This window comes from Crocodylus siamensis, chromosome 4 (assembly GCF_052110815.1).
Source record: "Crocodylus siamensis isolate JL-2025a chromosome 4, ASM5211081v1, whole genome shotgun sequence".
Lineage (NCBI taxonomy): Eukaryota > Metazoa > Chordata > Crocodylia > Crocodylidae > Crocodylus > Crocodylus siamensis.
In genome coordinates this window covers 236,786,291-236,800,913 of record NC_143398.1, presented here as the reverse complement: position 1 = coordinate 236,800,913, position 14,623 = coordinate 236,786,291, and the positions used below count along the sequence as shown (strand labels likewise).

Here is a 14,623-nt window from a genome sequence, read left to right as displayed (position 1 = left end):
GATTCCAGATGCATTTTTTCTTCCTAAACTTGGTTCAGGGAAGTTACTACAGCTACAGTGCTGCCACATAAGAAAAGACAGAGACTGGGATCAGGGTCCTGTTAATTAAAACAGTAAAAAAAATAACATTACTACTTTGGGAATGGGAGGGTTGTGTTTTCTACCCTATCAGTCCCTTTGCAGGAGAGGGTATTTTTCAGCCTAATGTGGCTCAGTCTTCTCTCTTGGCTGATGACTTCATTTGAGAGATGCCTGCCATGGGGTAGTGCTGTAAAAGTATTTGTGCATCTCCAAGATTTTTCCTACTTGCTAGTTATAATCGGCCTGTAGGCTTATACTGCTGTAAACTACCAGACAGTGTCCCTTTAGGGAAGGTGCAACAGAAGTGACACAACATTTCTGTTATTCAACCCTCATCACCTTAAAATTGCATACAGAACTATCTTTCGTACCATACTGTATAATTCAAAGCAAAGTACTATCCAAAGAAACATATTCATGGTACAGGAATAAAGTTTGTCATTTATTTATATTGTGAAATGCAACAAAAGCTTCTGATCACTCATCTATGCTGAAAAAGAAATTCTGTTCACTAGCATTAGTCAACCGTTTTGGTTGGTAAAATTGTAATGAATGTAGTTCATTAAGAAATCACTAAAAAGATATGCAATTAGAATGCCAACTTCTTCAGCTTGCTGGGACACTAAAGTATGTTTAATTATTTAAACTGTCAAAATTCCAGACAGAAAGAATTAAATCAGTTTTTACAGAAGCTAAGAAATTCCAAAATCAATGTATATTAAAAATAAGCAATGTTGAATGAGATGATAATGATGTAACCATATCAAACCTAAAATTCTAAAAAAAAAAATTCTTCTTTGAGAAATCAAAATATATCAAATAGACTCTAAGTGCTCTATGTTAATCTCTGTGAATATGTAGGGTAAAGTACAATTAAGCTTTAAAATCTTGGAATACACAGTCTGTGTAAAGATTATATAGTTGGGAATGTAATCTACAAGAGTATTTCAACTAAAACTTCAGAATCTTGAAATCTGCATATGAAAAATCATAAAAAGTTGTCTAGGTTCAGCTGTACAAAGAAATATGCAATACTTCAGGAATGAAGTAACGGCATTAGCAATTATTTATGCATTTTGCTAAAAAGTATTTAAAGTATTTAAATTAAACTTTTAAATAGTGGAGTTAGTCCATCAGATTTTATTACTACTTTTTTCCTCCAAAACATGGCTCAATGTAACTCAAAGCAAAAATAAAGGGCATATGGCATATACTTCTTTGTAAGAGAGACAGAAGAAAGGGTATTTCTGTAGAATATGCCAAGGTCGTTTAGCTGTAATGTCTTGACATTCAAACTTTTAGTTTATTCTGTCTGTTTCTTGTGTTTAGATTCCCTGCTGAAGAGTAAGACTATGCTGGCAAGCCTAGAAATGACAGTATGAATAATCTCAGACAATTACTGTTCTCCCAAGAACATACAGTGATACCAGTTAGGAAACAATTACAGAAGAAAGTCTTATCTTGGGGTTTTTGTACTATTTGAAATCTCAATGTAGGTAAAAGAGCAAGTTTCTGGTCTCAAACAAGCAAGCGATAAACCACCTTTTATAAGGGTGACAACATGTAAGGCAGTTCAATGACTGGTGACTAACCAAAAAATGCAGTTACTGATCTTGCAATATCAACTTACTTTTGTTATAACACAATGCTCTTAAAAGCTTTATAGAGCAATCCCACTCTTGACAGTTGTGTTCTAAAGTGCCAATTTTATTTACAAAGGTTTTCTTAGCCAAAAGTCTGGCCTGTTGTGGCATCAGGTGAAGAGGTCATCCCAGCTCTATTATCATTTACATTCACCAAGGGAAATTCAGGGAATTCGGCACTTGTCCCCGGTCCCCGCAGGTTCACCTGTCCATTGGCAGTGCTAAACTGAGATGATATCCCAGCCCTTGCTCCATGGTACTGAGCTCTGAAAGGCTGCTCAAAGGAGCTAATTTGATAAGCCTGGTGGACAGGCTGTGCCTCTGCTTTCTTCTGAGAAGTCACTTGATCCAAGAAGTCCTGTGTTGAGGAGGAGGAAGAATGATTTGCATCATCTCCTGAAAAGGGAAACGTGTGTTGGGAATCACCAACAATTAGTCCAAAATGCGACTTGTCTGGAGTTGTTCTTAATGGAGAGTTTATTCCCGTTCGAAAACTATTGACAGGTATGGATGCGTAGACCTGTTTGTCTATGGAAGAGAACGCTGGCTGGGCTGCAAGAGTCTGGCTGTCAGTCACAAAATTAAGGCCTGTGTTGTTCAAATAGGCATCATTTTGGCTTGTTCTGTCCAAAGCTTGTTGTAAAAACTTTGAATATTCTTGTAACATACTGGCTTTATCAGCTGAGGAGGCTTGGGAACTTGTTCCAACAGTCTCAGATTGGTTGACCTCAGATACTTCAGAAGAATTGATTGATATGCTAGAGGTCACCTCAGTGTCAGCCACACTGAAAGATATTTCATGTTGTCCATTAGCTTTGTGGGAATAATGATCTAAGAGAGTCTGCAGTACCTCATCTGGAATGACGTTTTTATCATGGTTGCTTTTAATTTCCACATTCAGTGCCTGTGAATCTAATATGGATGCTGTGGTACTTTCATCAATGACACTTGCTACAGCTGCCTGTGTTACTGAAGGTTGAGATGCTATGGTACCCACATTTAGAGCATACTCTCTGCTGTTATTACTAGCTGCTTGCAGATACCTCTTTTTCTTTAAAAACTGCATTGCATCATCGTAATTAGTGCTACTGTGTACTGGCTTACTGGGCCCTTCCTGTAAAGTATCAACTTGGTCAATGTCAGCATTACCTTCAGAGTCCAGTAAACCTTGTTTATCCACAAGATCAAAAGCATACTTTGAAACCTTGTTCTCTTCGTATGTGGCTAAAGGTGAAATGGTTTGACTTTGCTCAAGTGGCTGTTTTAGACTTCTCTTGCTATTAACTTTTTTGAGAACCAGCTTAGGCGGGTGTATTTCTCCAGAATTTGCTTCTTCCAAATGTGATCCACTGACAGAAGAATGTGGCATCTCCACAGCGTATTCTGCCACCATATATTCATCTTTTACTTTTGTACTGGAAGAATACAAAGGCAAATAGTCATTTTTGTCCTTCTTCTGTTCTGACTTGTCTGCACCTTCCTTGTCCATAGACTTTGCCTTCTCTGTTTTCTGCCTTTTCTTTTTTGGCAAGGAGCTATCTTTCATAGGTGTAGAGAAGCCAGAATCGTCCTCAGATGTCAAAAACCCAACTTTGGTAGTACTTCTATTAGGCTTCTTGTCACGATTCTCATGGCACATGCGTTTATGTTTCAGCACACGATCGGTCCTGGAGAAGTACTGCACAGAATTTAAGTTAGAGAAAAATAAATATACAGACAGTAAGAAAATGATCTTTAAGTAATTCACTCACTAGTTCACGCACTTCATTTAAAGACTGTCCAACCCCATAGTCATGAAAACAACATACCATTCTTTTCTATGTCAATTAATATACATGTAGATGACAACGCCTAGAAAGATCTGCGTGAATTACTTCTGAACTGTATATTTGGCATTTCGGGTTTTAACACAATAAGCACAACTTCAATTAACTCTCTTACCTGCAAACAATATTCACACTGGTAAGGTTTCTCCCCACTGTGAGTTCTCTTGTGTCTTTCCATGTGATATTTCTGAATGAACCTCATACCACATTCATCACAGTGAAATGGCTTTTCACCTAACAAGTCACAACAATATAAATATAGATATATGAAAATAGTTAAAAATAAAACAGCTTGGCAAAGGGTCATTCCACATAACTGACACAAATATTGGTAGTCTCTACTAGAAGTAACAGAGAAGAGGATTTAGTCTGCTTCTACTAAGAAAACAAAACTGTGGACTTTTCATATATATCACTGTTTGTCCTAGTACTCAGCAGCCCAATATATCAAAAATGTCATGAAGGAAAGCTAAAAGAACATATATACCCAGAAAGTGTAATAAAGAAAAGGAAATCTTGAAAAGGACAATTCCCATGCCCTTCTCAGCTCCCTAAGTGCAGCTATGTATTATAGAGGTATCAAAGTGTGAATGATCAAGGCAGAAGACAAAAACATCTTCCAAGGCTCGTTATCGCTCTTAAGCTCCTTCAGAACAATAAGAACACTGAATAGTCCTCCCACTCACCTTACTGATTTGACTCTATTTAAAAAATAATACAAGATAGCTACATTTTCAAGATTTCAGTAGTTTAAGCAGTTTAAAATATGTGCTGTCCCCTGTTTTTCTATCTTCCATTTTTCAACACGTGTATTCAAAGCTAAAATAACTACCCCAAATACCACTGCAGTTTGAATTCTAACACAGTTCCAAAACTGAGAAAGCATCTGACTTGTTCTTTTAATTAAACTGAAAACAGAAATCTCTGCAATTAAATTCTTCAAGGCAAATGAAAGTATTTTCCCTTTGACAAAAATTTAATTTGTTGAGAAAACTATCATTTTGACCAGGCATGGCCCACAAGTGACATGGGTAGCCTCTGTGTGTGACCCACGACAGCTTAGGGATAGGACAGGCACCACAGCAGCAGATATGGCAGGAAGCAGAAAGCAAAGCAGCAAATCAGGAAAGGAGCACAGGGCTGGGAGTAGAAAGCAAAGCTGAGAAAGGGGATCAGAGTGGCATTTAGGGAAGGGAAGGAGCTTATTTGTGGTCTGCCTGCCAAAAAGGTTAGCTCAGCAAGTGTGAATTCTAGTAACTAGACATGGTGAATATAGCTGCCCTACTATTTTTCAGTAACTGTATCTCAGAAACTATATTTAAACTTTCTATAATTAAAGTATTTGTTCTTCAATGTCCCAAACTTATTTATCATTTATATGAATGTTTGCCTAATAAAAAAACACAAACCAATCTCTGGATTTAAAACCAGCTTTAAATGAAAAAAAAATTGCTGACTGCATCTGCCAATGTTTTTTGGTCATGGACAACATATGCCCAATTTTTACTGTACACAATATTGACTTTCTTTCTTTATTCCTAATAATATGGATTAGATTGTTTACTTTATATATCTGAGGCTATGTGATTCTATGGCATTTCCAATCAGTATTACTAAATTATTAATTTACTGATATTCACATGCATGTCAAATAGAAGAACTTAGCCACATCCCAATGTGTAAATGACGGTGTCCTGGCTAAGCCATCAAGATGCTTATGTTTTATACTACAGCTCCATTATTATTAAGTATTTACAAATGGAGGATATAAAACAAGCAAACATTGCACAGCTTCTGTATTTGCCTTCTCCCAATATTTAAATAATGAGGCAATATTGCCACTATTTTAAATAGGATACCAAGCCTACTCTTAATCGCTTTCCTGCAGGACTATAAGTATACATCAGAATTTTAAAAATCTGGTTTACAGAAATCAGAAAGGCAGAGACCTTTAAGATAGTTTAGCAACTGGGTTACCAATTGCTCCTGGCAAGTCCATCAATACTTTTAATTTCAAACCATTTCCTAATCTCTCCCTCTAGCCCTTGAATCCTTCTCTGGCTCTTGGACACTTGTACATGAGACGAAAATTGCCCCATTTTGTGGTTTAACTGCATCACGTTTTACATGTAGGGTTTTTTTTGCAATTTAAATGAATAGGGGTGCACCGATAGAGCAGGGGTGCACCTCTTCCTGGTAGGGAGGGCAGGGCTTATGTTGTGCTTGGGCCAGGAAGTGGCAGCGCTGGAAGAGGGGCCTGGAGCCACCCCAAAATTTGCAGTAGCCACCCTGTAGCCCCCCTTCCAGTGCCGCCGCCACCACACACCCCGAGTGCAACTCTGGCCCAGTCCCCTTGCTGGGAAGAGACTGGTGCACAGATATGGGCACATGCCCCGCCGTACCTCTCTCAGGGGTGTGCACAGCAGCGGGAGCTGCCCTCCTCAGCAATCCCCAGACAAGCCACCCCTGGTTCCGTCCCGTGCCCTACCTTGCCCTGTCCTGCCTGTGCCTGCCCCAGCCCCACTCCCTTCCTCACTGTGGGGGCCTCAATATACTCCCATGCATGACCCTTCCCTCCCCACCCAGGCTTACCAGCTCTCCAAGCTGTCAGGCTGCATTCCTGACCGCGTGCATGTTGCAGCTGCATACATGCACAGGGCATCTATTGGCGACATTATTGGCCACATCAGCCGCAAAAACCTGACTGCCAATAACGTCAATTCTCCTTTAACTGATGCCAATACAATATGGACCTGGTACACCTCTATAAATGAGTTTGTTACACTGCAAACTAAACCACATCCCAGGTAGTTTAGTTTGCAACGTAGCTACTGTAACACTGCAGCCTTTAATATGACAGCTCACTCCCCCAGCCACAGGAGAGGCAGGTTGAAGGCAGAAGAAGTGAGTGGTTCAATCTTTTTTTTTCCCCCCCACAAATCCTGCCTGCCTCTCTTGCTAGCAGGCTGAGTGGCTCCTGAGCGGTGTGGGGCCTCAGCCCTTCCCTCTGGCAGCAGTGCCAGCCGTGGCCGCCCAGGCAGGTTGCTATCAGGCTAGGGAATGCCCCAGATTGGGCTCGAGCAACAGTTGGATCCAGTTGGGTGCTATCTCCGAGCTGGGGCAGCCCCCAGACTGCTAGCAGCCTTCGCAGGTGATGCTGCTGCAAAAGGAAAAAACCAGGACCTGCCATAGCTCAGGGCCTGCCGTCAGCTTGCCCCACAGCCGCAGGCAGGCTTCATGACAAAAAAGGATTGGGCCCCTCACCACTTTTTTTATTTTTCCCTGGTGGAGCCTGCCCACATGAATTGCCAGTAGGCTGTGTGGCTCCTGAGCTTAGGCAGTCCCAGTCCTCCCCTCCACGGTGGCAGTGCCACCTGGGTGGGCAGCTAACAGGCTGCACGCTGCCTCAGCTCAAAGGCAGAACCCACTGGATTCAACTCTTCCCCACACCTGCTAGGGCTTCCAGCTTGCCGTACAGCATCCCTGCTGCCTTCTCCAGCCACCAGCCCACGCAACTGCTGCCACTTCCCCGTGCTGCCCCTCATTTAGCTTAAAGTTCATACCACCTCTATTATCAAAAGTATTTTACCTTCAACATGCTTCCTGGATCAAATTCAAATAGCTCAACTGCATTTTTGAAGACATAAAACTCTCGCCCATCAACACATCATATTCCTCAACCACTCATGTACAGTTAATCATCTCTCCCTGCTGCTTCTTTTTCTGTTTTCTTCCATTTCCAGTTCTTTTACATTTTCCCCACTCTTTGAACAATTTCCCTTTTCTTACCAGTCCAATACCTTCTTTTCCCTTCTTTAAAACCCACTTCTAGGCTAGAGCAAAGTTACCTTTGAGTCTCATATTCTGGGATTATCCATACCCCAGCCCAATTTAAAGGAGGACTGTGGATACTTCAATTTTTTCCCAACTCTGAACGTCATGGATGCTATTCTGCCAATGCCTAAAGACTAGACTACAGTGTGCTTCATTCACACACCATATTTTATACAGAAGCACACTCCAGAGGTGGAGTGTTGTAGAATCTTTACAATGCTCTATACCACCTGGATATTTGCTGGGAGACATTTGCTAAAAGGTGACTCCACCACTAATTTTTCTCCTTTTCAAAGCACAAAGGATTGGATCATGATGGACAGTTTAGGAGCTTCAGAAGCATCCCTGAAATACACCTTCAAACCAATGTTACCACTGCCTGAATTTTGACTGGAAAAAGAAGGAATCTGGTTTGAAGAAACTGCCCCTGATTTAGACTGCATCTGGGAAGATGGGATTATTTTGGCAGAGTTGCATGATGTTATTCTAGGCAAGATTAAGAAACACATTGTGAAATGGATGCCAGGGAGGGTACTGCATAGGGGACAGATGACTCTAGACAGATCTGGTTCAATGTTCTCTCTCTATAACATACACCTCTCTACTACTGTCTGCTCACTGGGGCTAAATCGGCCATTGGTCTGCCCCAGTACGGCACGTCTTATGTTCTTATGGTTTGAGTCTCTGTAAGGATGAGTACATTACAAAAGACTCCAAAATATACAAGACTCACTTTCTATTCTTTAGATGGTCAGATGTATAGGGCAAGTCATTTTACATAGGCTGAAGGTGGATGGTTTTGCCCTGCCAGACTTTACATATATGGTGCTATTAATTTGTTAATTGTGCCGTAAACTGTAACACACCACATAGTCAGACATTTATGTGGGACATCTTCATGTTGGGTTTTCTGTTTTATCATGCCATAAATTGGCTGAACATACGGCATGTTACATTTTACAGCACAATTAACATATTAATCACACCACATATGTAAAGTGGAACATCTTTGTGGCTGGTCTGCATTGCACCTTAAACTAAACATGTAGCACATGTCCCAGACCCAGGGTTGGCCTGTGTCCCATCTCAAATGATCTGGCTGTTGGGATGGGGCACAGTGCAGCCATAAAGTCTGACACAACTCCCCGTCCAATCCCCATTTGATCCCTGGTAATGGGCTGTCCTGGTTCTGTCCCTGGTTCATCTGACATAACAGGTACTCAATTTTTGGGAAGAAGTATAAAACTGCTGAGATCCCAATTGCAACATTACTTTCACATCTGCTAAGGGTCTTCATAAACTTTATCCTGTTCTTAAAACAGAAAACATTAGATGAATGGATGATATCAACAAGACAGAACATGATCAAGCAGGGAAAGAGTAACAGAAAATATCCTCAACTGGGTTAGTAAATGGGGAAAAAATGGATATGGAAGGAAAATGTAATTTCAACATATTAATACAGGTTATTGATCACAGTACTATTAGGGAACTAAGAAATTCTGGGCATGCTTTTTGTCTATACCGAAAAGCAATTACATTTTAGAATTACTATAATATTACTAATAAGTTCAGCTCCGAAATATAGAGTACATGAAGTTTAACAATGCAAACAAACTCCTGGGAAGAGTCTACAAACAAAACAGACAAAATACTGCCAAGAGACAAGTCAGACAAGCGATATAAAAAGAAGACTGACTAAAGAATTACATTGGTACATGTCTCATTAGTCCCAAAATTGTTTTATTCTTTTAAAGCATGATTTACATTTTTTATGCTTAGAATGCAGATGGAACCAGACTGAAGAATTAGTAAATGAAGCATAAATGCAAGGGTGGGCAATGAGTAGAAAAATCTTCATCAGTTGAAGCAAGCAAGTAGTGCTGTGCTTCAGGAGCCCGCTAAACTCTGAACATCAAAATGGTAATTTACTGATAATTTCCCTTCCCCACCACAAACTGAATGCCAATTACAGTGGTACTGGCAACAAGCACAATAATAAAAAAATGACAATTACCAAAAGGTTTCTATGGTCATTATCCTCTTTCCAGCTGTGGCAGTTTCTTGGTAACAAAATTCTGTATTAATGCAATGTCTGCTTTCAGATGCAATCATTTATTAATTGCCCATATAGAATATGACTGCTGATTGACAGCTTCCTACATCCTTGAAATAGGATTTTATTTGAAGCAATAGTTCCAGGAACAGAAAGCTTACCTACTACAACTAGCTGGAGCACCTTGTAAGTTTCCTGGTTTAATTAGCTTCTGTGTTGTACTGCCGTTGTCAGCTGCCTTAATACAGTAACTTAGAGAGCTGATCAAGATCTTAAAAGGTACAAGAAACATCCTGTACCTCTTTAATTGTTTAAACACTATACCAAAGTTGGAACCACAATTTAGACAGAAATAAAAGGCCAGACCTGTTTCCATTTTTAAGAAATACTTTTGGAGACTGAAGAAAATAAAAAATCATCAAGAAAAAGAGAAAGCTATGAGAGCTAGACAGAAATACTCCCCAACAAATCATACCCCTTACTAACTATGGCGACTACTATATTTTCTCATATATACAATGCATCTTTTTCCCAAAAAACAACTGTTGGTAATTGGAGTGTGTCTTATCTGTGAGGAATATGTTAACAGCAGTTTCTGCTGCTCTGGGTGAAACCAAAATTAAAATCTGCAGCAATCCAAAACCACAGGGTACAGAACAATGATCAGGCTCAGCTCCCCAGCTGCTGCTATTTACCTGCTTACTGAAAAGAAAGATCTTTTTTTTCTTTATTCCACCTTACAAAAAATAAATGCATATTATATTTTGGGGCATATTATATCTGACAAAATGTGAGATATGACAAAGCTGAAGTCCAAGGAGAATATTTCTTAGAGTTTTAAAAAAAAAAAAAAAGCAAAGCAAAGGGTCACCGTTAATCTTCTGCCCACAAAGGGCAATATTAAAATACAAGTTGTCTGAAGAATCCTGCTACGCTACTGTTGAGCACTATTTAGCAAGACTAGATACCAATCATGCCAGGTACAGAAATTACACTTTTACCAGTGTAAGTGATTGGAAACCGGTCTAAACCTGTAACAGAACAGAAGTTCGGCACACAGACCGGTTTGAAAGTGGCAGAACCTGGTCTAAGATAGGCCTGCAGGCCCCTCCCACCAAAGGGCAAACGTGTATTCTGTTCACTACCAATCTAAACTACGCTGCTTACAGAAAACTACATCATTTAGATCAATTCTTCCTCAGGCTTTTCTGAAGTCTGTACCTAGTAGCCATTAGGGTCAGCAGCAAAGAATACCATGGCCAAATGAAAGCAGATAAGAAATTTTAAATATGTAAAGTGAAATTAGCTGTAATGAATTAGTACCAGGACATCAAAGCTACTTTTTATTCACTAAGGCTGCTTGCAAAAATAAAAAACCCCCCCATGCTTTACCACAAGCAGCAGCATGTTGCTTTGACCCAGCTTTGCAGCATCTGTATAGATCAGGCGATTCAGCAGGCCTTTTGGTGCTTTTATGTAAAGCTGAGTCAATCAGCTATTAGATAAAAGCACCACTAAAGCACCCAATTTATACAGACGTTGGGCGAGCTGCGTCCAACGAACAGGCTGCCTCTTCTGGGAGTGTGCTGGGCTCCATGTGGGAATGCACTGAGTTTAAAGTAAAGGGCTGTTTTGGGGGGCTTTTTGAATGTCTGCAAGCAGCCTAAATGAGCATTAGAAGGTGTTAGATGAATAAAGGGGGTGGGGAGATTGTTTGTTTTTTACCTTGTCTAAAAAGCCATATAAACATTATAATTACAACTAACTGGGACTTATTGGGATTGTAAGACAACATGTACTGATCACACACTCAATAACAATTCTATAAGAAAGAAACTTTATATACTTTGTCCTAAGCATTCATTTACCTATTCTCTAGGTAATGCCAGTTATTAATAAGTTTAAAACCAAATCTTCATCACCAGTTTCCAGAGGTAACTATCACAACATGCTAACAATAGGAGGGTGAGGAAAGAGAAGGAAGGAAATTTTCCAAAAAGTTAATAAGAAGGTTAATTTATTAAACTGCATTTTCTTTCTTACATGTAAAGGATTAAAACACAGCAAAAAATAAAGGGATGTGGGAAGGAAACAAAACAAACAAAAAAAAGATTAAAAACCCAAACGGTAAGGCATTTAAAAAATATTAAATGCTTTTATACAATGCGTGCACTCAAGTGTTAATAAAGTACATTGCTCAAACTTCAAAGCATTAAAAAAAACCTGCAGGAAAAAATGATTCTGCAAAATGTCAAAACAGATTGGGCACATTTAAACCTTCTGCTTTTTTTTTTTCTTTAGGCCATTTTGGACAAAAGTAATGTCTACACAGTGTGAAGACAGCATGGTTCAACAATTCACAGCCAGAAATTAAACTAAGAGACTCCTCTGAATTGAGCAAGAGAAAAGTAGAGGTCTCTTCTATGACTGACTACTTATGTAAACAGTCTGGATTCATGGCAACTTAGCATGCAAAAATCTCATTAACAGCAGTATATTTGTGCATGTAACTCCCTATATCACCAATTCATAACCATGGTGCTCTGAGATCCTTTTAACAGTGCCATAGGATGCCACATAATAGTAGCACTCTTTGGTGTGCAAATACCTGCACAATTCATAAGGTAAACTCAGAAATTTCAAAGATGAAGCCAGTGTCAAAAACATTCTGACCTACTGGGGTCTTTCTGAGTTCTTTGCAACAGAAGAACTCTACATTTCTTTCATCAAAAAATAAGTAAGGGCTAAGAGCTGGCATTTTCAAAGTGTGCCCCAAGTCTAAGAATGAGAAGCACTGCCATACACACTACTTTGCAAATTCATTTTGCAGAGGTTTTCTTCCTTTCTGAATTTTTTTATCACATACACACAGTTACACATTAGCAGCTTTCATACCATGTAAATGCTACAGCCAAGAAATGCTATGCGCATTTACCAGCTTTGCTTTTATGTAAAAGAGGCTGAAAAATTGGCATCCAGTCCAAAAGGACTTTATTAAAAAATAAATATTTACAGAGGGATTCAAAGGCCATGCACCAAAATGCCAAAAACCCAATAAAGACAACCCTGTTAAAGAACATGGTTTTGCACATTGCAATAAGACAAAAAGTAAATACAGGTAACAAACTTTCTTTTGCTTTAAACGTTGAGCCTTATTTGACCTATCATAGATATAGGTTTTGTTTGTTTGTTAACTAAAGTTGAGAGAAAAGTAATGCTGATATTAAGACCTTGAGGGTTAGGCATTTTGGCCATTATTTGGCAGTTTTCCATTAATTCAAAAGAAATCATAAAACCTTTAAAACTATGATTTGGAAGACTTTACTGTACCAAATTGATTTCTGTGACAAAAGACAAAACTGTTGAACAAACTGTGACTTTTGTCAATGTGCAAATTTTAGTATTTGTTACTGTGGGACAATTTCCAGAAGAACAGTTCATTCCCACATTAGCTCTCTACAGTTTACAATCAAAGAAGAGTGTGATCCCAAAGCACAGACCTGTATTTGATTCCAAGTATTTTGTACCATATATGCTAAATCAAAACAACTGCAACAGGATGAGTGTGCAGCTTAACATTATTGGAACCTCTGGCCAGATCTGAGAAACAAAACGTTTAAACAAGCCAGTAAGGATACTCAAGGCACTATACTCACCAGTATGAATCTTCTCATGTCTCTGTAGCAGGTACTTCTGTATGAAACGCATGTCGCATTGACTGCACTGAAATGGTTTTTCACCTTGAACAATATAATTCCACATCCATAAGTTAATAACTACAAACTGTTGTTTCTGATAACTACTACTGAGGAATAAAACTGCTGTCTATAACAACAAAAGGCATCTGAGCAAATTCCAAAATATTTTAAAAACCAAAAAATTTGATCCTTTCTAACTAAACAGACTTCATGAAATGAATCACATTAACACTGATATGGAAGGATGATCTGAATTGCCAAATTTCCTGAAGAACAAGATCAATTGTTATGCTGACATACAACTGTATTTATAGTACTGACAAACTACTTATATGGGTAAGTACCTTTTTCACTTCTCTGAACCAGAGAAATACTTCATCTGGCAAATAAGTAGCCATGGCACATTAATTATAAAGGAGTAAATCTCAGCACTTAGGCTATATATCAACCCATTAATTCCTGATAAAGAAAGAAGAAACCTTGTAAATAGTAACATCCTTGGTTTAATCAGCATATAATGATTTTTTTCTGGTACTCTTTTGACACTTTGGTGCATGGAATCTCTAAGCTTAGATGCCAAGTTACCTACACTCTTCGAAATGAAATTCACATAGAACTGAACACATTTTTCATGTGATGAAAAAGATCTTTAGGTAATAGAAAAGAAATAATTTGAAGTCAAGCAGTACCTGTATGAATGAAGACATGTCTCTGTAAATGGTAGTTGGTTCTAAAGGCAGCATTGCAATGCTCACAAACATGAGATTTGGGGGTTTTCAGACCAAGTGATCCATCCTCATTTATTGTAAGGATCTATTTTGAAAAAAGTAAAGTTTGTTCTCACACTAACCTCTAAAGATGTTTTAACAACTACAAAACAAAACACAAAATGAATTTGTAATGAAGAAAATTCAAATGATTTCATGTAAAAACATTCAATTTACACTGACAGAATTTTGGTTCTACATTTTCAATACCAGCATACTCTAAACTTGTATATCATGACATGTCAAGACGTATTTCCACCTACTAGACGCAAATGAAATTGATGGAAAACGAGTTTACAGCTTTTGTATTCGATGCTGAGTCACTTTAAATGTCAGTCTTTACTTTCTTGTCAGATGGAGAAAGTAAAGTACCAAACCATCCCTGGGAACGGAACCACAAAAAATCATATTTTGCAGGATAAGCAAAATGTTGTATAATCTTGGTGGAAAGAGAATAAATGTGTTTGTCAAGATAAATAAAAGTTTATCCATGATAACCATGTAAATGCTTTGCTAGTGCACATCAAAGCTAAAAATAAGATTGAACTAATAAATATGTTCTCTGTCCAGTTAGATATGGCAGGACAGAAGTGACTTATGAATGTTTTGTTATTTTCCAGTATATTCCATTAGCCTGGTTCTCTAGCCCTTTGATACAATGTCCTAGTGCACCGTAGTGTGCATTCACTTCACAATTGTTTCCAGTATTCTGGAAAAC

At 38.7% G+C, this 14,623-nt stretch overlaps 1 protein-coding gene across 3 annotated transcripts in view; it reads right to left on the bottom strand.

Annotated features, from left to right (window-relative positions):
• Positions 1-495: 495 nt before the first annotated feature.
• ZNF148 (zinc finger protein 148) overlaps positions 496-14,623 on the bottom strand; it is a 44,815-nt gene continuing 30,687 nt past the window's right edge. For all 3 annotated transcript variants that reach the window (XM_090045966.1, XM_090045967.1, XM_090045968.1), the window contains 4 exons: positions 13,828-13,951; positions 13,097-13,180; positions 3,666-3,784; positions 496-3,402 (listed from right to left, as the gene is read on the bottom strand). In XM_090045966.1, the coding sequence (XP_089902092.1) occupies positions 1,807-3,402; positions 3,666-3,784; positions 13,097-13,180; positions 13,828-13,951 (1,923 nt within the window). In that variant the 3' untranslated portion in view covers positions 496-1,806. The remainder of the gene's footprint in view (positions 3,403-3,665; positions 3,785-13,096; positions 13,181-13,827; positions 13,952-14,623) is intronic.